Raw genomic sequence first — 22,645 nt, forward strand, 5'->3', positions numbered from 1 at the left:
CCTTAAGATAAATTTAATATGAGACTTCACTTTGGAATCAAAAAAGAAAAATTCTCTTTTTCTGGTTATACAAACAGGATGAAAAAGAGTCAAGTTAATTACAAAAGGCAGTATTTTAACGTACATTAACTTGAAAGACTATTTAAACAACATAAAAATGAACTAATATCAATTCCTGAGCTTTGGATGTTTTTACACTTAAAATCAAATATAAAGTATCTTTTTACAGAAAAAATTTGATTGACTTTCTCGTTCATACACTATCATAACACTTTTCAAGATGTTAAAATAGTTCAATTATTTTTAATTTCAATTAGCAAAATATTCCAACATAAAAGGTGCAATATCCCAACAGATACTAAGTATGTTCTAAAGAAACAGGACCAAAAATATACTGTCTACTGCCCAGAGATAGCTTACTTTTAAAAAGTATACCTGAGGGACTTCCCTGGTGGTCCAGTGGTAAAGAATACACCTTATAATGCAGGGGATGCAGGTTCGATCCCTGGTCAGGGAACTAAGATCCCACAATGCCACGGGAAAACTAAGCCCGCGCGCCACAACTACTGAGCTTGCACGCCTCAGCTAGAGAGCCTGCATGCCACAAACTACAGAGCCCATGCGCTCTGGAGCCCGCACACCACAACTAGAGAGAAGCCTGCGCAATGCAATGATGAGCCTGCGCACCACAATGAAAGATCCTGCATGCCGCAACTAAGAGACCCAACGCAGCCAAAAATAAAATAAATAAATAATAAATCTTAAAAAAGAAAAAGTATACCTGGAAGAAGCTTAGAAGTAGCAAACCATCCTAACTACAAGTAAAAAGCTGAACAAACTGAAAAGTCAACAACTCTTCTTAGGTCTGAAAGAGAAGTGAAGCCAGAGGGCAAACTGCAACCCCCAAACTGGGAGACAGATAGATGAATACAGAGAATCAAAAGTTATTAGAGCAAAAACCCATAAGCAGAAACCTCTGCAGCAACCATTGCCAGGGGAGGAATTCTGAACCGTAATTGACAAGATGCTCAGAGTGGACGACTCTGAAGAGTTAAAAACTCCAGGGAGACCTAGTCATATGGGGAATCCCACACATTTGTGAATTTTACCAACAACAGCTCAATCTGGTTCTCAGAGTGAATTCTTTAGAGAAAAAAATCCCCTCATGCTTCCGGGAGGAGGTGGGGAAGCGGAACCATCTGCAAATACTCTAGAGCACTCTGTTCTTAACAAGGACTGCCCTCAGGAGAAACTAATTAACCAGAGCCCAACCTGCTGCGGTTTTATTACAGCCTAACCTACGTGAGGAAACAGAAATACCGAACTCCAGCCCACTGTAGGCCAGCCTGTCCCTCGTGAGGAGAAGGAAGGACTGAGAAGCACTGGTGCAGTTCACAGTCCAGAGGCTCAAGCTAACTGAAAGACTGAGACCTAATCACAGGCCTACAGAACGCTTCCCCTCCCCCACACCTTACCATCACATTACTAAAGGTCTATTTACAGCAGTTCCTTTTACCTAGTACATCAAGTCCAGCCATCAAGTAAAAATTACAAGACATACTAAAATGCAAAAAACAGTTTGAAGAGATAGAGCAAGCGTCAGAACCACAGTCAGATATGACTAGGATGTTGGAATGACCAGATCAGGAATGTACAACTATGATTAATATGCTACAGGTTCTAATGGATAAACTAGACAGCATGCAAGAACAGATTAGCAATGTAAGCAGAGATGGAAATGCTAAGCACCAAATAAATTAATTTTATTTTTACAGTTCTTAATATGACAGAAAAGCTGGTGTCAAACACATCCCTGCCAAGAGCAACTAGAACAGGAGGATAAAATGGGGGAAAAAAAAAATCTGCTGAAGCATCCAGGAATAGAGAGATCATGATTCTGGAGTGGAAGAGAACTGCAGAAATGTAAGCTGACTTTCTACGGCCTCAATTCATTTTTCCTGAATGCAAGATAATAAGTTGAAAATTCAGATTCTGCCTGCAGAGAGCGCTGCTTCCAGGGAACAGACAAACCAACTGAGATTTGGCAGATTCACAGGACTCGCGACACAAAACTAAGGATGCACTGTAACAAAATACTGATGAGAAATGAGAAGTGAGAAGCATAAAGCTGGCCCAAACATGCAGCCAACTTTTCTCTCAAGGCATGTACCAAATACAGAAGCTAAAGAGATAAGCAGAGCCTCTGAAAGCAGAGGAGACTTTTCTGCAGTGTCCCCTAATGGGAAAAGGATTAGAACAGCAATTCTGAAACTTTTGGTCTCAGGACCTCTTTATTTTTGAGCATCTCAAAGAACATTTGCTTATGTGGGTTGTAGCTCTTGCTTTACAAAATGAGAAACTAAAATTGAGAAATATTTAAAGTATTCAACTAATTTTTTAGATAATAAATTGCTTACAATAAAATAACATTTTCATGAAAACTGAAAAAAAACAGCAAAAAGAGTAGCATTAATTTATATTTTTGCAAACATCTTTAATGTCTGGTTTAATAGAAGATAGCTGCATTCTCTTTTCTGTTTCTACATTCAAACTCTTTGCAAGTCATGTAAGCCTCTGGAAAACTCCACTGTATACTTAAGAGAACAACATCTTAATGTTATTATGAAATAGTTTTCATGTCATGGACCCTCTAAAAGGATGCTGTCCTCCCTCCCTTCTCCCCTCTAGGGATCACAGGACTATACTGTGTGAGTCCAGGACTTGCTGAGGGAGGAGCCCAAGTGAACATATCAGGTTCTCAATTAAAAACCTAGAGGGTTAACCTCTATGACTAGGGCAGAACCAAACATAGACAGAAATTAAACAAAACTGCAACTCAGCCTTAACTCAGCTTAGCCCCTGACTTATACTCTAGCTGACAAGCATGGCAAAGGTGAACTTGCTCTGAAACAACTGAACATCATCAGAATCCTCCACAATTCTTTATTCACCATATCCAGATTCAATCAAATCTTGTTAAGTATACCAAGAGATGCACCATATGATTAAATACCAAGAGTAAAATATGGACAATACAAAACAAATTCACAGAGTATTCTAGATACTGAAGTATGCACACAAAGACATTAACAAAATTTCATAAGAGAATAAAACCTTTAAAAAATGTTCAAGTACACACGGCAAAAGTGAAAGAAACTACTGAAATTAAGAATTTAATACATGAGTTTATACTGGGATAAATTCCTAGAAACATACAACCTGCCAAGTCTGAATCATGAGGAAACAGAAAATCTAAACAGATCGATTACTAGTAAGGAGATTGAATCGGTAACCAAAACCTCCCAAAAACAAAAGTCCAAGACCACATGGCTTCATTGGTGAATTCCACCGAACATTTAAAGAAGAATTAATAACAATCTTTCTTAAACTCTTTCAAAAAACACAGAAGAGGAGGGAACACTTCTAAACTCATTTTACAAGGCCAGCATTACCCTGATGCCAAAACCAGACAAGTACACTACAAAAAAAGAAAATTACAAGCCATTGTTCCTAATGAACATAGAGGCAAAAACCTTCAATAAAATGTTAGCAAGCCAAATTCAACAACACATGAAATGGATCATAAAACACAATTAAGTGAGATTTATTCTACAGATGCAAGGATGGTTCCACATCCACAAATCAATCAATATGATACACCACATTAACAAAATAAATGAAGGATGAGTATCATATGATCTCAACAGATGCATAAAAAGCATTTGCAAAAATTCAACATCGATTTATGATAAAAACTCTTAACAAAGAGGATATACAGGGAACATACCTCAACATAATAAAGGTCATATATGACAAGCCCACAGCTAACATCATACTCAATGGTGAGAAGCTAAAAGCTTTTCCTCTAAGATCATGAATAAGACAGGGATGCCCTCTCTCACCACTTTTATTCTACATAGTATTGCAAGTCCTACCCAGAGCAATTAGGCAAGGAAAAAAAAAATCCAAATCAGAAAGGCAAAAGTGAAATAGTCACTATTTGCAGATGACATGATATTTACATAGAAAATCCTAAAGTCTCCACCAAAAGACTGTTAGGACCAATAAACAAATTCAGTAAAGTTAGAGGGCACAAAATCAATATACAAATATCTGTTGTGTTTCTATACACAAAAAATGAATAGAAAGAGAAATTAAGAAAAAAATCTCATTTACAATTGCACCAAAAAAAAAATAATAAAATGCCTAGGAAAAAATTTAGCCAAGGAGGTAAAAGACCTACACAGTGAAAACTATAAGACACTGATGAAACAAACTGAAGACATAAATAAATGGAAAGATATTCCACACTCACGGATTAGAAGAATTAGTATTGTAAAATGACCATACTACCCAAGGCAATCTACAGACTCAATGCAATTCCTAACAAAATATCAATAGCATTTTTCAGATTCACAGAAATAGAACAAACAATTATAAAACTTGTATGAAACTTAAATAGATCCTAAGTAGCCAAAGCAACTTTGAGAAAGGAGAACAAAGCTGGAGGAATCATGCTCCCTGACTTCAAACTATATTTCAAAGCTATAGTAATCAAAACAGTATGGTACCGGCACAAAGACACACACATAGATCAATGGAACAGAACAGAGAGCCCAGAAATAAACCCACATATATATGGTTAATTAACATTCTACAAAGGAGCCAAGAATATCAAATGGGGGAAAGGACAGTCTCTTCCATAAATGGTGCTGGGAAAACTGGACAGCCACATACAAAAGAATGAAACTGGACCACTATTTTAAACCATACACAAAAATTAACTCAAAATGGATTAAAAACATGACCATAAGACCTGAAACAATAAAACTCCTAGAAGAAAACATAGGTGGTAAGCTCCTCAACGTCAGTCTTGGCAATGATTTTTTGGACTTGACACCAGAAGCAAAAATCAACAAGTAGAACTACATCAAATAAAAAAGCTTCTCAGGACTTCCCTGGTGAGGCAGTGGTTAAGAATCTGCCTACCAATACAGGGAACACAGGTTCGATCCCTGGTCCAGGAAGATCCCACATACCATGGAGCAACTAAGCCCGTGCACCACACCTACTGAGCTTGCACTCTAGAGCCTGCGAGCTACAACTACTGAGCCCACATGCCACAACTACTGAAGCCCGTGCACCTAGAGCCCATGCTACTCAACAAGAGAAGCCACCGCAATGAGAAGCTCACACACTGCAAACGAAGAGTAGCCCCCGCTCACCTCAACTAGAGAGCCCACGCGCAACAACGCAGCCAAAAATAAGTAAATAAAAGACCTGACCTGTAAAAAAAAATCTTAAAAAAAAAAAAGTTCTGTACAGCACAAGAAATCGTCAACAAAATGAAATCTACCAAATGGGAGAAAATATTTGCAAATCATATAATAATAAGGGGTTAATATCCAAAATATATTAAAAAATCTCATACAACTCAATACCAAAAAACCCCCTAACAATCCAATTAAAAAGTGGGCAGAAAATCTGAATAGATATTTTTCAAACGAAGACACACAGATGGCCAACAGATACACAAAAAGATGCTTAACATCGCTAATCATCACATAAAAGCAAATCAAAACCACAATGAGATATCACCTCATGTCTGTTAGAATGGCTACTATCAAAAAGACAAGAAATAAGAAGTGTTGGTGAGGAAGACGAGAAAAGGGAACGCCTGAGCACTTCATGGAAATGTAAACTGGTGCAGCCACTGTGGAAAAGGCTATGGAGATTCTTCAAAAAGTTAAAAGTAGAACTACCATATGATCCAGCAATTCCACTTCTGGGTATTTATCTGAAGGAAATGAAATCGTTATCTGGAAGAGATATTTGTAATCCCATTTTCATTGCAGCATTGTTCATAACAGCCAAGGTATGGAAACAACCTAAATGTCCACTGATGCAAGAATGGATAAAGGAAATGTAGTGTGTGTGTGTATACATATATAGTATGTATATAAATAAAACGGAATATTATTCAGCCTTAAAAAAGAAGGAAATCCTGCCATTTCCAACAACATGAATGAACCTTACTAAACTAAGTGAAGTAAGCCAGACAGAGAAAGATAAATAGTTCATGGTATCACTTATATGCAGAATTTTTTTAAAACAAAGTAGAACTCATAGAAACACAGAGTACAATGGTGATTACCAGGGACTGGAGTAAATGGGGAGAAGTTGGTAAAAGGATACAAACTTTTAAGATGAATAAGGTCTAAGAATCTAATGTAGAACCTAGTGACTATAGTTGATAATACTGTATTCTATCACTGAAATTTGCTAGAAGAGTACATTGTAAGGAAAGAAAAGGTAAGTATGTGAGGTGATGGATGTGTTAACTCAATTGTGGTAAGGCTCTCACAATGTGTATGAATATCAAAGCACCATGTTGTATACCTTATATTACAATTTTTTCAGTTATACCTCAGTAAAGCTAAAAAATGAAGGTGAAATGAAAATGTTTTCAAACAAAATTTGAGGGAATTCATTGTCTGTAGACCTATAATAAGAGACAATGATAAAAGAATAGATGAAAAATAGAATAATACTTTATTAATCTAAAAGGTAAAGAAAGAAAAAGGTATTTAACAGATGTTTTATATGGTAAATAGTAGCTATAAATATTAGATATAAATCCATGTACATCATTAAAGATAAACAAAAATGTAACCAAATTACATATAATTTTAATGTAATTACATAAGTGTAATTACATCAAACATAAATACACAAAAACTCCACTTAAAAGACTAGATTATCACACATTTTTTTTTACAACTCTCTTTATTAGCTGTATTTTTGTATATTCTTCCCATTGATCACAGGCACATAACCATGTACAGAAATACAAATATCATTTCAGTCAACTTTTTTTTTTTTATACACAGCAGGTTCTTAGAGGGTATACATGTCAGTGTATACATGTCAATCCCAATCACCCAATTCATCACACCACCACCACCACCACCCCCGCCACTTTCCCCCTTTGGTGTCCATACGTTTGTTCTCTACATCTGTATCTCAATTTCTGCCCTGCAAACCGGATCATCTGTACCATTTTTATACGTTCCACATATATGCATTAATATATGATATTTGTTTTTCTCTTTCTGACTTACTTCACTCTGTATGACACTCTCTAGATCCACCCACGTCTCAACAAATGACCCAATTTCGTTCCTTTTCATGGCTGAGTAATATTCCATTGTATATATGTACCACAACTTCTTTATCCATTCATCTGTCGATGGGCATTTACGTTGCTTCCATGACCCGGCTATTGTAAATACTGCTGCAGTGAACATTGGGGTGCATGTGTCATCTTGAATTATGGTTTTCTCTAGGTATACGCCCAGTAGTGGGATTGCTGGGTCATATGGTAATTCTATTTTTAGTTTTTTAAGGAACCTCCATACTGCTCTCCATAATAGCTGTATCAATTTACATTCCCAGCAACAGTGCAAGAGGGTTCCCTTTTCTCCACACCCTCTCCAGCATTTGTTGTTCGTAGATTCTCTGATGATGCCCATTCTAACTGGTGTGAGGTGATACCTCATTGTAGTTTTGATTTCCATTTCTCTAATAATTAGTGATGTTGAGCAGCTTTTCATGTGCTTCTTGGCTATCTTTATGTCTTCTTTGGAGAAATGTCTATTTAGCTCTTCTGCCCATTTTTAGATTGGTTTGTTTTTTTCATATTGAACTGCATGAGCTGTTGATATATTTTGGAGATTAATCCTTTGTCTGTTGATTCATTTGCAAATATTTTCTCCCATTCTGAGGGTTGTCTTTTTGTCTTGTTTATGGTCTCCTTTGCTGTGCAAAAGCTTTGAAGTTTCATTAGGTCCCATTTGTTTATTTTTGTTTTTATTTCCATTACTCTAGGAGGTGGATCAAAAAAGATCTTGCTGTGATTTATGTCAAAGAGTGTTCTTCCTATGTTTTCCTCTAAGAGTTTTATAGTGTCCGGTCTTACATTTAGGTCTCTAATCCATTTTGAGTTTATTTTTGTGTACAGTGTTAGGGAGTGTTCTAATTTCATTCTTTTACACGTAGTTGCCCAGTTTTCCCAGCACCACTTATTGAAGAGACTGTCTTTTCTCCATTGTATATCCTTACCTCCTTTGTCATAGATTAGTTGGCCATAGGTGCGTGGCTTTATCTCTGGGCTTTCTATCTTGTTCCATTGATCTATGTTTCTGTTTTTGTGCCAGTACCATATTATCTTGATTACTGTAGCTTTGTAGTATAGTCTGAAGTCAGGGAGTCTGATCCCTCCAGCTCCGTTTTTTTCCCTCAAGACTGCTTTGGCTATTCGGGGTCTTTTGTGTTTCCATACAAATTTTAAGATTTTTTGTTCTACTTCCGTAAAAAATGCCATTGGTAATTTGATAGGGATTGCGCTGAATCTGTAGATTGCTTTGGGTAGTTATAGTCATTTGCACAATATTGATTCTTCCAATCCAAGAACATGGTATATTTCTCCATCTGTTAGCATCATCTTTAATTTCTTTCATCAGCGTCTTATAGTTTTCTGCCTACAGTTCTTTTGTCTCCCTAGGTAGGTTTATTCCTAGGTATTTTATTCTTTTTGTTGCAGTGGTAAATGGGAGTGTTTCCATAATTTCTCTTTCAGATTTTTCATCATTAGTGTATAGGAATGCAAGAGATTTCTGTGCATTAATTTTGTATCCTGCAACTTTACCAAATTCATTGATTAGCTCTAGTAGCTTGCTGGTGGCATCTTTAGGATTCTCTATGTATAGTATCATGTCATCTGCAAACAGGGACAGTTTTACTTCTTCTTTTCCAATTTGTATTCCTTTTCTTTCTTTTTCTTCTCTGATTGCCGTGACTAGGACTTCCAAAACTATGTTGAATAATAGTGGTGAGAGTGGACATCCTTGTCTTGTTCCTGATCTTAGAGGAAATGCTTTCAGTATTTCACCACTGAGAATAATGTTTGCTGTGGGTTTGTCATATATGGCCTTCATTATGTTGAGGTAGGTTCCCTCTATGCCTATTTTCAGGAGAGTTTTTTATCATAAACTGGTGTTGAATTTTGTCAAAAGCTTTTTCTGTATCTCTTGAGATGATCATATGGTCTTTCTTCCTCAATTTGTTAATATGGTGTATCACATTGATTGATTTGCATATACTGAAGAATCCTTGCATCCCTGGGATAAATTCCACTTCATCACAGTGTATGATCCTTTTAATGTGTTGTTGGATTCTGTTTGCTAGTATTTTGTTGAGGATTTTTGCATCTATATTCATCAGTGATATTGGTCTGTAATTTTCTATTTTTGTAGTATCTTTGTCTGGTTTTGGTATAAAGGTGATGGTGGTCTCATAGAATGAGTTTGGGAGTGTTCCTTCCTCAGCAAATTTTTTGGAAGAGTTTGAGAAGGATGGGCGTTAGCTCTTTATTCTAAACGTTTGAAAGAATTCACCTGTGAAACCATCTGGTCCTGGACTTTTGTTTGTTCGAAGATTTTTAATCACAGTTTCAATTTCATTACTTGTGACTGGTCTGTTCATATTTTCTATTTCTTCCTGGTTCAGTCTTGGAAGGTTATACCTTTCTAAGAATTTGTCCACTTCTTCCAGGTTGTCCATTTTATTGGCACAGATTTGCTTGTAGTAGTCTCTTAGGATGCTTGTATTTCTGCAGTGTCTGTTGTAACTTTCCTTTTTCATTTCTAATTTTACTGATTTGAGTCCTCTCCCTCTTTTTCTTGATGAGTCTGGCTAATGGTTTATCAAATTTGTTTATCTTCTCAAAGAACCAGCTTTTAGTTTTATTGATCTTTACTATTGTTTTCTTTGTTTCTATTTCATTTATTTCTGCTCTAATCTTTATGATCTCTTTCCTTCTGCTAACTTTGGGTTTTGTTTGTTCTTCTTTCTCTAGTTCCTTTAGGTGTAAAGTTAGATGGTTTGAGATTTTTCTTGTTTCTTGGTGTAGGCTTGTATAGCTATAAACTTCCCTCTTAGAACTGCCTTTGCTGCATCCCATAGGTTTTGGATCGTCGTGTTTTCACTGTCATTTGTCTCTAGGTATTTTTTTATTTCCCCTTTGATTTCTTCAGTGATCTCTTGGTTATTTAGTAACATATTGTTTAGCCTCCATGTGTTGGTGTTTTTTACGTGTTTTTTCCCTGTAATTGATTTCTAATCTCATAGCGTTGTGGTCAGAAAAGATGCTTGATATGATTTCAGTTTTCTTAAATTTACTGAGGCTTGATTTGTTACCCAAGATTTGATCTATCCTGGAGAATGTTCCGTGCGCACTTGAGAAGAAAGTATAATCTGCTGGTTTTGGATGGAATGTCCTATAAATATCAATTAAATCTATCTGGTCTATTATGTCATTTAAAGCTTGTGTTTCCTTATTAATTTTATGTTTGGATGCTCTGTCCATTGGTGTAAGTGAGGTGTTAAAGTCGCCCACTATTATTGTGTTACTATCGATTTCCTCTTTTATAGCTGTTAGCAGTTGCCTTATGTATTGAGGTGCTCCTATGCTGGGTGCATATATATTTATAACTGTTATATCTTCTTCTTGGATTGATCCCTTGATCATTATGTAGTGTCCTTCCTTGTCTCTTGTAACATTTTTTATTTTAAAGTCTATTTTATTTGATATGAGTATTGCTACTCCAGCTTTCTTTTGATTTCCATTTGCATGGAATATCTTTTTCCATCCCCTCACTTTCAATCTGTATGTGTCCCTAGGTCTGAAATGGGTCTCCTGTAGACAGCATATAGATGGGTCTTGTTTTTGTATCTATTCAGCAAGCCTGTGTCTTTTGGTTGGAGCATTTAATCCATTCACGTTTAAGGTAGTTATCGATATGTATGTTCCTGTTACCATTTTCTTAATTGTTTTGGGTTTGTTTTTGCAGGTCCTTTTCTTCTCTTGTGTTTCCCACTTAGAGAAGTTCCTTTAGCATTTGTTGTAGAGCTGGTTTGGTGGTGCTGAATTCTCTTAGCTTTTGCTTGTCTGTAAAGCTTTTGATTTCTCCATCAAATCTGAATGAGATTGTTGCCGGGTAGAGTAATCTTGGTGTAGGTTCTTCCCTTTCATCACTTTAAATATGTCACACCACTCTCTTCTGGCTTGTAGAGCTTCTGCTGAGAAATCAGCTTTTAGCCTTATGGGAGTTCCCTTGTATGTTATTTGTCATTTTTCCCTTGCTGCTTTCAATAATTTTTCTCTGTCTTTAACTTTTGCCAATTTGATTTCTATGTGTCTTGGCGTGTTTCTCCTTGAGTTTATCCTGTATGGGACTCTCTGTGCTTCCTGGACTTGGGTGGCTATTTCCTTTCCCATGTTAGGGAAGTTTTTGACTATAATCTCTTCCAATATTTTCTCAGGTCCTTTCTCTCTCTTTTCTCCTTCTGGGACCCCTATAATGCGAATGTTGTTGGTGTTTAATGTTGTCCCAGAGGTCTCTTAGGCTGTCTTCATTTCTTTTCATTCTTTTTTCTTTATTCTGTTCCGCAGCAGTGACTTCCACCATCCTGTCTTCCAGGTCACTTATCCGTTCTTCTGCCTCAATTATTCTGCTATTGATTCCTTCTAGTGTAGTTTTCATTTACAGTTACTCTATTGTTCATCTCTGTTTGTTTGTTCTTTAATTCTTCTAGGTCTTTGTTGAACATTTCTTGCATCTGCTCAATCTTTGCCTCCATTCTTTTTCCGAGGTCCTGGATCATCTTCACTATCATTATTCTGAATTCTTTTTCTGGAAGGTTCCCTATCTCCACTTCATTTAGTTGTTTGTCTGGGGTTTTATCTTGTTCCTTCATCTGGTACATAGCCCTCTGCCTTTTCATCTTGTCTATCTTTCTGTGAATGTGGTTTTTGTTCCACAGGCTGCAGGATTGTAGTTCTTCTTGGTTCTGCTCCAGACAACATTTTTTAAAGTTTATTTTTATCAAGCAATACAAAGAACCTACATACACTTTAGTGTACATTATGATTTCCTCCAGGTTAGACTGGGGTACCAAAGGACAATGAACTAAAAGCAGCAAAAAATAACTTATAACAAGTAATGGTTTTATGGATCATCAAAAGTAAATGATAAAACCTAACAAAAACAAAAATATAAAACATCCCAGCTACCATTTGTTGACCATCTTTAAAGACAAATATTTTGTACATATTATCTCTAATCTTCTTATCAACTCTGCAAATGTTATGCCCAATTTACACTCAAAAACCTGAGGCACTGAGAGGTTTTACTGCATTTTCATAACAGCACACAGCTTTTAAGTGGGGAAGCCAGAATTCTAACCCTTTCTCAGTCTGTTTCCAATAATCATACTTTTTCAACAAAACACTGCTTCATTAATAATTACCTAATATTTTAAAGTATTTACATAATGCCTGGTGATTTGTGGAAGCATAAAATTAAGAATAAAGTTAGTCTTTTAAAAAATATGTAAATGACAAAATGACAACTCTGAGTTTAATTCTGATACCTAATAAACTTAATTTTGAAAAGCACATACGCTTGAAACTTCTCTATAAAATTCTCCTTCAGATTCAGGCAATGGGATTAATTCAGGGAGGTCAAAGTTCTTTGCATATATCAGTAAAAGGAGCTTCTTGGTTGAAAACTAATGTAACTGAGCAGGACCCTATGGGGCCTTCCAGGGACAGACCATTCATTCCCTCATATCCTCCACTGTAGCTCCTCTCTGAAGTACCTAGATAATAATATCTGATGCACACTTCTGGGGTTGTTTTATAGATGCTAAAACTACCACCAAATAGAAGAAATTAACTACTTGACAAGCATGAGCATGTAGCCCCCAGACCTACTGGTGCCTAAGGATTGATAACGTTAACCCCTGTTACATCACCAACAACCAGTCAGAGAATTGTGTGTGAGCTGATCACATACCCTGGGACACCCTTCCCTCACCTTGCCTTTCAAAATGTTTTGCTGAAACACTTCAGGGAGTTCAGGGGTTTTTGAGCATGAGCCACCCGTTCTCCTTGTGTGGTACCTTTACAATAAATGCTGCACTTTCCTTCACCACAACCCAGTGGCAGTAGATTGGCTTTACTGCACACAGGTGAGTGGACCCAAGTTTGGTTCAGTAACACTAAGAGAAGTCATATTCATATAGAACAGTATTTTATACAGTTTAAAACTCATCTTTTTCATGGACATTCTGATATTTCAATGGTTCCAGTAAAAACAAGGTCTTGGGGGGTTTTTTTCTGATTTCAGAGAAGAATGTTTATTAAAAACTTAAATCCTCAAAAAGATAATCCAAGAAGACTCACTTGAAAATACTAATCTTCTATTTAGAGATATATCACAGGTATGATACCAGTATTAAATTACTCTGTATTTCAAATGTTGGGGGTGTTTGAATATTACTCTGTTTTAATGTATAAATTCTACTAGCCAAAGTTTCAGTAATACCTACTTTTAAACTCATTTATATATTATATATTTCTACAGGGCAAGTACCATGTCTTCTTTGTATCTCCAGCCTAATATATACTGTCTGTATTCAGTGAGTGATTAATTTAAACCTTAGTACTTATTTTCTAACTGCTTTACAATCATTAGTTATTTATCTTAACATCTCCCTAAGAGCATCAAGTGAACTCAATAACAAACTTGCAAATGAAATACTGAAACAGAAACTCAGATGACACTGGAAAACCAACTTCTCATGCATGGTAACTAATTTTAAAGTGATTATTCCTAAAGAGAATCAACCTTTATCACATTTTAAAATCATTAAATGTAATTATCAGTATGATTTAGTATATGAGATTATTGATTATAATCACTTAAATGTAGCTTTAAATTTTTTCAGTAGGCTCTAAAGCTACTAGCAAATACTTTAACTCCATCTAAAGGCATTTTATAATTCAGTTAAAACAATTATATTTTTCTTCCCAGCTTAAGAGTTAATATACAAAGGTTTACTCAGCCATCATGTTATTAAGCAAACTACAACAAATTCTTGATAACAAAGTTAACTATTAACCTTTAAAAAGGATTTACTTTTAGATTATGAGTCAACAGGGAGGCAAAGAAGGAGATAAACTGTATATGGCAATTACAAATGCAACTTCAACTGACTAAGGGACAAAAAACAAAGAACTGATCATTCTAGAATAAAGACTTCCTAATATGCCCTCTAGTTATTTTCGGCACCCCACGACAAAGCTAACAGCTACTCTAGAAACTTGGAATTACCACCTATCTACAAGGGGGGAAAAAAATTCACCAGACAACTAAAAAAAAATCTGATCACATTCTCAGACCTAATGTCCCTCTAACTTGTATGTTTGCAATGACTGGTTTATTCTAAAATCAATCCCTGCCATGTTTTTCTTATTGCTTACCATTCTTTTCTTCACTTCTAGGGAAACCTGAAGAAATCAAGTTCACAGTAGGTATTTAAACATGGCAATAGAGGCAAATACATCATTAGCCAGAGAAGAATAAACTTGAAAAACTTTTAAAAAGCACTTTAGCTTCATTCCAGAGTCTGATTAATAAAAACTAAATGCTTTCAATAACAACTTGGTTTAAGAAATATGTGCATCTGGCCTAAAAGATTTTAGTTACCCATTTTCTACTGACGTAATATGTTCAGATGCTTGTGTTTCATTTCTTAATCATCAGTCTTGAAACAGAATATGAAACACTTGCACATCCTGTGACTCTGCCCCTTCTCAAAAGGCAGTAATCCCTGTCAAAATTGATCTCAAATAAAGCACTTATGTGAATACGTAAAGTCTATTTAAAACCCTGTATTTAATAGAAATAATCATATCCAATGTATCTGGTTTAAGATTTCCATATTTAAGGGAGAAATCTGTCATCAGTAGATGTTTAAAAAACTTTACCAGATACTTCAGAAGAGACTTAAAAGACCCAGAAACCACTGGCAATCTGGGTGAAGAAAATGCCAAAGTTATACGCTGAGAAGGTATATTAATTAATGATTTAAAATACTTTCAACTTTCCCCTAAAAAAACTATTCCTCTCAGTTCTGCTCCAAACAGTAAAGCCCAGATAATTAACATATTTGTGATACATATACTCTAAAGGGTTGAGATGCAGCTAAGGATTTAGCCCAGGGGTTAATAATGCCAGAAGTAAAAATGTTCCACAAAGCATTTTTATTTCCACTGGCAAAGAAAGGGAATAAAAGGAACCAAGTGACTTCAAGTGATAAATGGCAGAAAACTGGCTTTTTATAGTTTGTTCTGGCTACATTTGTCACAGAAGGCTTAAAATTCAAAGTCTCTAGTTTCAGGTCATTTTCAAAGTCCCAAAGACATCCCCATTCCCACCCACAAGCATCATTACAGATACACTGGTAACACGATGGAAGTAGGCAAGCAGAGGCCACATGTCAAAAAATTAAAAAACTTGTGAGCCAGACTTAGATAACAAGGAAAAGAGCAGCAGTAACTCTCCTCCTGTTCACGCAAGGAGTAAATAGGTCCCTTTTATTCTTCTCCAACCTACATCTATAGGGGTGCCCCTCCCCATTCCTTGATAACCAACCTCTCATGTTCCATTAGATCCAAAGATTTTCCTCCCTTACCCTCCTCCCATCTATTTTCTTCCCTTCGTTCCATTTCTAACCAATTTAGTTTTCTGTTGAATGACATCTTTTTTCTCCAAATTCCCTAATCTTCCCCCTTCTCCTTTTTCGTTTTCTGTTTACCTATCTGCGTTTCTAATTTCATTTGGCAGGGCTTTGGGGGATGGGGGTGGTGATACACATTCTGAATAATCAAAGGAATTTTTTGTTCAAATAGCGAAAAAAAGTTAAACAACTGAATGTGGCCCTCTAATTTCCCTAATATATCATCTGCACAATACATGCCTATTTCCTAGTAATGCTGCTCCTCATACATGAGAGCTGAAAGAGGTTTATTATTCATAAATGAGTTTACTCAAATAAAAATAAGTTGATAAACAATTGAATACATGGACTCATCTAGGGCTATCATCTAAATCAGCATCTCCCAATGTTTATTTCCTAAAGCAAGAGTCCAACAAGGTACTCAACACACACGCACAAATAATGGTTCCATGGTCATATCACAAAGCACATGAGGCTCTTAAAGAAGTCTAAGAAATTCTGAAATGAAGAAACTTATTTAATTTTATTATCCCACTGTTCCCAAACTTAAGCTAATGAACTTTTTTTTCTACAACACCTAGTAATACCCCACAGAACACGCATTTAAGAAATGTTAATCCTAACCGTTGATTAAAATATACCATGCAAAGTAGTATAGTTAATCTTATAGTCTAAACAGTTTTAAAACGTTACTGCATTTTGAAAAACCAAAAATGAATTTCCACAGAAAATAATTACCAACTTGCCAGGTGAAAAGTGACTCACTTTAAATATCACATGTATATTCACCCTACCTAGGCTACCTAGGTTCATTTAAAAATTAGGCTGTAATCACCACTCCTGATTTTTTCTGAAGGGGAGAATAAAAAGTAAAATTTTCTTTAAAGTCAAATGTATCATATGGAATAGAATCTTTTACAAATATTAAGACCTAAGATTGTTCTCATTTTTCCCTCATTCATTTTCATGTTTGATCTTTTTCTCAAGTGGGAGAAAAGAATGGGATATTATTTGTTACAAAGTCAAATGAATACAAGAGCATGTTATATACGGACTTAATACACAGAGATGTTATATACGGACTTTTCTGAAGGTATATTATACAATAATAAAAAATATGAAAAATGAAAATATGTCACTTTTCCCTTTAAGGTGTACTACAAATTATTTACTTCACAGGTTTTAAAGAGCATATTTTAAAGTACACACATTTTACCTGAAAGCTCCGTAAAGTGGTCTGTACCAACAGACAAATGAACAAGGAGTAAAAAGCAAGAACCACAGGATACTCAATCCAAAATCAACCCCTCTTGGAGGATCAACACAAAACCAAGCCAAGCATCCGAAGATATTTAGAAACAGTGTTACAGCATGGACTGTGGAATCAAAAAACAAAATAGAAAAGAAATGTTTACATTCAATTTATGTGTTCATTCAACAAAAATTATAAATGAAAAAACACTTCCTAAGAGCAAGTGTATTCTACCCCATGTTTCCATTTAGTATTTTTCAAAACATTGTTGCTATTTCTTACATGTCTGATTTGAAAACAGAGGATTCACAGGTAGAAGAGTCCTAATACATGCACTGTTTGGCAAAAATTCTTTTGGCCCTCTCCTAATGGGCAATTACACAGCTAAACCAGAGACGCACAACCTTAAGGGGTTCTCCCCTGGGAAGGAAACATGTGATGACATGTGATGTGTCTCTTGACTCAAGGCCCAAGCAGAAAAATAGTGGCTGCCAGGAAAAGAACCGGGACTTGAGAGGAAAAAGATCCTACACTCAGAACTATAATTTTTACAGAATGGGGCTGCAGGCTCCTCGCAGTGTGAACTACACAAGAGAAGAGAAAATAGAGACGTGCCCTGCGCAATCTCACTGTAACATTTTTAAGCAATAAAATTAATTCGAATCATTGGACTAAAAATACTAACACAGCAGAAACTTCCAGTGACTATACAGTCAATCTATAAGGATTATTAACTCATCTTCATAAAGCTGTCCACTTTTTAAGGTCCTGGGATTAAAAACAATGTTCTGGTAGGGGATTACACTAATTTAAAAAAAAAAAAAGAAGTTTACTATGATGCACTTTACCTGCTGTGGCAGATCTTTCTTTTCGTTAACACAAATAGATCTTGGCAAATTCTTCCTGTACTGTTAGTAATTACTTTCCCTGACAGACCAAAACCCAAAAATCTGAGTAACATCTAAGGACACCATGATCCTAAAGAACAACATTTACCCATTATAATTAATAACTTTTTAAAGAATTTTTTAAATTTATTCACAGGCTGAATTTATTACAAGAAAGAAATTATTTCAAAAGTTAAAATACTGTTTAATGTAAACTACCAATACAATAAAAATATACAAGCCACTACTTTAATTAAAAATAACAAAGGGAAAACCAAGTGAATGTAAATTTTAAAAATCAACATACATTAAAAAAAACTTTAAAATCTCTTTAAATTATTAATCAAATAAAATTAATACTTAATGAAACAAGGTATAAACACATTCTAGGATGCCTCTAAATTTGCTCTCATCTAACAACCAGATAAACACACAAACTCCACAGAAGGAGAAAGAGCTCCAGAGGAGGAATGAAAACACCTGGGTTATAGTGATATAATATCGAGCTAATCAACCTCTGTGCATTTCAATTTTTCAGCAGGAGAAATGCAGGAGGCTCTTCCAGCTTTAAAATTCCACCCCATTCTACTACACAGGAAAGACTTACTTATTCCCATTAGGATTTCTAACTCATGAAAGCTAGCTTACTAATAAATTTACTCAAAATCCTTCACCTCAAAATAAAAGTAGTTCTGTTAAGGGCTTAAAAACAGAATTCAAGAGATTGTGAGATATTATTCTGTAATATTAAATGGCATCCAATTGCCTAAAAAAGTTTTAAATGTTCAGAACATTCTAACTCAAATTTCAACCTCCAAAGAAATAACTTTTCAAGGTTTATCTCCTAATCTGTTTAAGAAAAAAAAGACAGACTATATCGGTATGAGTATTTTAAAGTTCACAAAAATTCTTCCAAGTATAGATAAAAATATCAATTAAATTTTGTGTAATCTATTAAAATTTTTTCTATATGTGTTTTCATAGTAACCAACAACCATGATCAATAATAGGTCATTTGTTTGTACCCCAATGAAGAGGAAGCATCTAGGCCTACTTACTAAACAATCAGTACACTTACATAGAGATCAAAAAACACATAGAAAGGCAAGGTAATGTGAAATGCATGATTCTATGTTGCTAATTTCAATCCAATTCCAATCCACTTGGTGGATTCCAAGTGTAGGTAAAACACTAAAGGAAATTTTAGGCCATTTCATTTACATGATTTCCAAGTTGAATGACCCTCCTTCTTATAAAATTTCAATTTGCTTTATTAAGCACTCAAATCTGGTATTAGTGGACCTAAATTCGCAACTGTCACTAGAATCTAAATTTGCAACTATTACTCTTCTTGCTAAGTTCTGCATTACAATATAGATACCTAAAATAAACAAATTTAGGACAATATATTATCTTCCTCACTAAGTGGTCTTTAATGTAGCTGGATATTTTTCTTTCTCTTTAAATTCAAGAGTATACTCAAAGAGGTTGAGATTCATTTCATAGCGGTATTTCTAATTGCTTCAATTGCTTTTCCTTTAGAGTGAAAATTATTTGCTTCAAGTAAGGTAACTTTGAAACCATAACTTCATCATATTTGGGTTTAAAATGTAAATTACTTCTTTATTTTGGTACTTTGTAGGTGGTATAACATGGAAATCTAGACGCTGGGATCTAGAGTCAAGCTATCCAACCCCAACCTTACTTGCTGTGTAATCTTGGACAAGTTACCTCAAATTCTCTAAGCTTTAGTTTCCCAATCTATAATACTAGATAATATAGTAGCTGCTTCATAACATGGTTAAGAGTTAATAACATAATGTATATAAAGTGATTAGTTCTGTGCCTGGCACAAAGTATTGATAAATCCTCCATAAATGTTATCTCTTGTTATAATTATTAGTACAATGTGAAAGCATCAGTCAACTCCAAAATCAGTAACAAGATGACACTTCTTGAAAATAATTTATTAAAACAACCTATATTCTATGAAATTTAGAGATAGTGCTGAACTAGCACTAGATCCTACTTTGTTCCAGGTAATGCTTCTTCAAATTGGAACCTTAACTGGATGGAATCTTGAGCCCTCTTTGAATAGTTAACAGATCTGCAAACTGAATAGGGCTAGGAAAAACTATAGCCAACTATATTATTTCTAAGAACCTCAGAAAGTTATATATTTCTAAGACAAAACAGACCTATTTTGAAACAATCAGCATTGGTAAAGCAGTTAACCATTCAGTTAAAATTAATCATCTTCCCCATTCAATCTCTATTTACTAAATTCCTTATAGAATTTTCTTCCAACACCCATCTCCCCCATTTAAAGTGTTTTTTCACTAAAGTCAAAGAACTTATACTTAAAATGTGAGGCCAATTTCTGCTCATTAAGAAAATAATTATTTTATAATCTACATATATTTTATGATTTATTGATTAAATAAGAGTTGTTTAATATGGACATATATGAAATCAAAACCTTTAAAAATAAAAATATGTAATACTACTGACACTCAGGATTAACCAAAGAAATCAGATTAACAACATAACTCAAAAGAAACTAAGAGTTAAAAATGTACTATCCATAAGGAATCATTTCTCATATTCCAAAGCAGTTTCACAAATGTGAAGAATACTCCTAAAAGATTTTGAGGAAAATGATCTCATATATTTGGTGGAGGGAGGCTCCCTAATCATAGAGTAAGAACGTACAAATTTCCTCCAATGAGAGTTTACTCCACAATGTGTCCATTAACCCAGCAACTGTGCAGATGAGAAGTCATGACAGCTACCTCTCCTACTGACACAATGATGTTAAATGGGGCTGAGACTGCTGTTTGGAATAAAAATGCAACAGAATAAGTGGGAATTCTGTGTACATACAAAAAACTGGTAAAAGGTTGACATTTAGTTTGAATATTCCATGTGTCATAATTATATTCAAAGCAATGTGAACATCACAGCCTAAAATGTATGTCCTAACGTTCTATTTAATGAAACATCCTATATTAATTAGGCACTTCCAATAATAAAAGTATTCCTCACCACTTGAAAATGAAAAGTAAATTGTGCTCAAAGCTCTAAGAAAAATAGTTTATAATATTTCAATATTTTATGCCCCTTTTAAAAAGTCATAATGCTTTAATAGCCTTCATTTGCATAAAAATCATATGAGTAATTTTTTCAAAGCAAATACTGCCTCGATAACATTTTGCAGGGAGAAAGGATCATTGAAAATTCTACTGTATGATAGGGAAGTCCTTTCCTCAAAAGAATGCCAGTTCTCAATATATAGGTCTTCCTCAGCTAAGAACTTAGATTGTCACATAGTATACAATTTTGACATACCTAAATACAACATGATTCACTCAAAATTAAAATATCTATAGGAAAAGACCAACTTATGATACTACCCTTATATGAGTTTTAAAAATGTAGATTTTGAGAATAAAATATAAACTTTTTCAAATAAATATATAATTTGTTCTATACTCACACATCCATAAGTAGTACATAATCTTTACTGTCTTTTGGAATTCCACAGGAATGTCTACAGAAAAATCCTGATAGAAACAAGGTCCCACAGGAAAATTGTCAGGAAGAGGTGGCCAATTGTTTTTTCTGCCTGCAAATAAAAAAACAAAGTTATTTATATAAGGACAAATATGTGCTATTCTTTTTGCATGTAATTATTTGTTTCATAATAAAGAAGAATATTATCTATTCTTTTAATAGGTGTTTCAAAAATATAACACTGTATCTCTACATTCCTACAACTCTGAAAACCAAGCTTTTTATTTTTAAAACTTTTCCCAAAATATCAATTTAGAACTCATTACATGGTAAAATAATTTTCCAGTGTCATACCACTTATGTAAGTTGAAACAAGAAAAGAAAAAAGAGCACAGGGACATATCCTGTGACTCTGCCCTAAAAAGAGATTTATTTCAAAGTCCCAAGACTCTGGCTCTCACATGAAGGCCATGAAGTTTTTAAGTCCCTACAGATTTCCTCCTCCACGTCTTCAATTTTTAAATATAACTCCTAACGCATGTGGAGAGGGAAGACCAGCTTCTGAATCTTTCAAAGTTTTCTACTGTTAACTCCATAAAGAAACATAAGATAACCAGTACCAAAGAATCAAATTTGGAAATCTCCAAGTCTGAAAAAAATAATGTCCAAAAGACACATGCAAGAAAAGCATAAAACTATGTGAAAATACAAAACAGTCATGAGAAAGAAGCTGAGGAATTATAGCACCTTCAAAAACCTAGAGAAAAAACAAATTCCATGTGTAAGGAGAGAAAATGTGTCTATTTAAAGAAACTAGACTGAAAATAAGGCTTGGGAAGTGGTGTGGGGAAATAAAAAACTAAAATTAAAGAAGTCAAAACATTGAAAACAGAGAGTAAAAATAGCGCCTAAAGGCCATTTTCTCATTTTAGATATTATATCCCACACTTACAAAGATTAGATTTTACATACTTTTTCATAGACCAGGAAATTCTTCATGGTGGGAAAAAAGCGTCCTCTATTTCTGATTCTTCCCAACATGTCTCCACTGTTTTATCATTCTTTTCAAACTACATGTTGTTCTTTCATTTCTCATACAAGTCTCATACTACTCGAGAAGCAGAGAATAGTAGTAAAGAACAAAGGCTCTGAAACTATCAATAGAAGCTCCTAGACACTTACTGGCTAGGAGGGCTTGGGCAACTTATCCAACCTGCTGAAGACTTTGTTTCTACATCTGTAAAGTGAGAAGAACTCAGCACCCTTCACAGAATTGTACTGAGGATGAAATGAGCTAACAGATGAAAAGTACTTAAGTGTATAACATACGGCAAGTCTCTTAATTTAC

General features: G+C 34.8%; 1 protein-coding gene across 4 annotated transcripts in view; it reads right to left on the reverse strand.

Annotated features, from left to right (window-relative positions):
* Positions 1-22,645, reverse strand: part of SCAMP1 (secretory carrier membrane protein 1) — a 126,392-nt gene that overhangs the window by 56,333 nt on the left and 47,414 nt on the right. For all 4 annotated transcript variants that reach the window (XM_027100758.1, XM_027100755.1, XM_027100756.1 and 1 more), the window contains exons 5-6: positions 21,281-21,409; positions 16,862-17,021 (exon numbers count right to left, since the gene is read on the reverse strand). In XM_027100758.1, coding sequence (XP_026956559.1) covers positions 16,862-17,021; positions 21,281-21,409 — 289 coding nt within the window. The remainder of the gene's footprint in view (positions 1-16,861; positions 17,022-21,280; positions 21,410-22,645) is intronic.

The sequence above is a fragment of the Aethalodelphis obliquidens genome, unplaced genomic scaffold (genome assembly GCF_003676395.1).
Source record: "Aethalodelphis obliquidens isolate GAN/ISIS:26980383/991018 unplaced genomic scaffold, ASM367639v1 scaffold4, whole genome shotgun sequence".
NCBI lineage: Eukaryota > Metazoa > Chordata > Mammalia > Artiodactyla > Delphinidae > Aethalodelphis > Aethalodelphis obliquidens.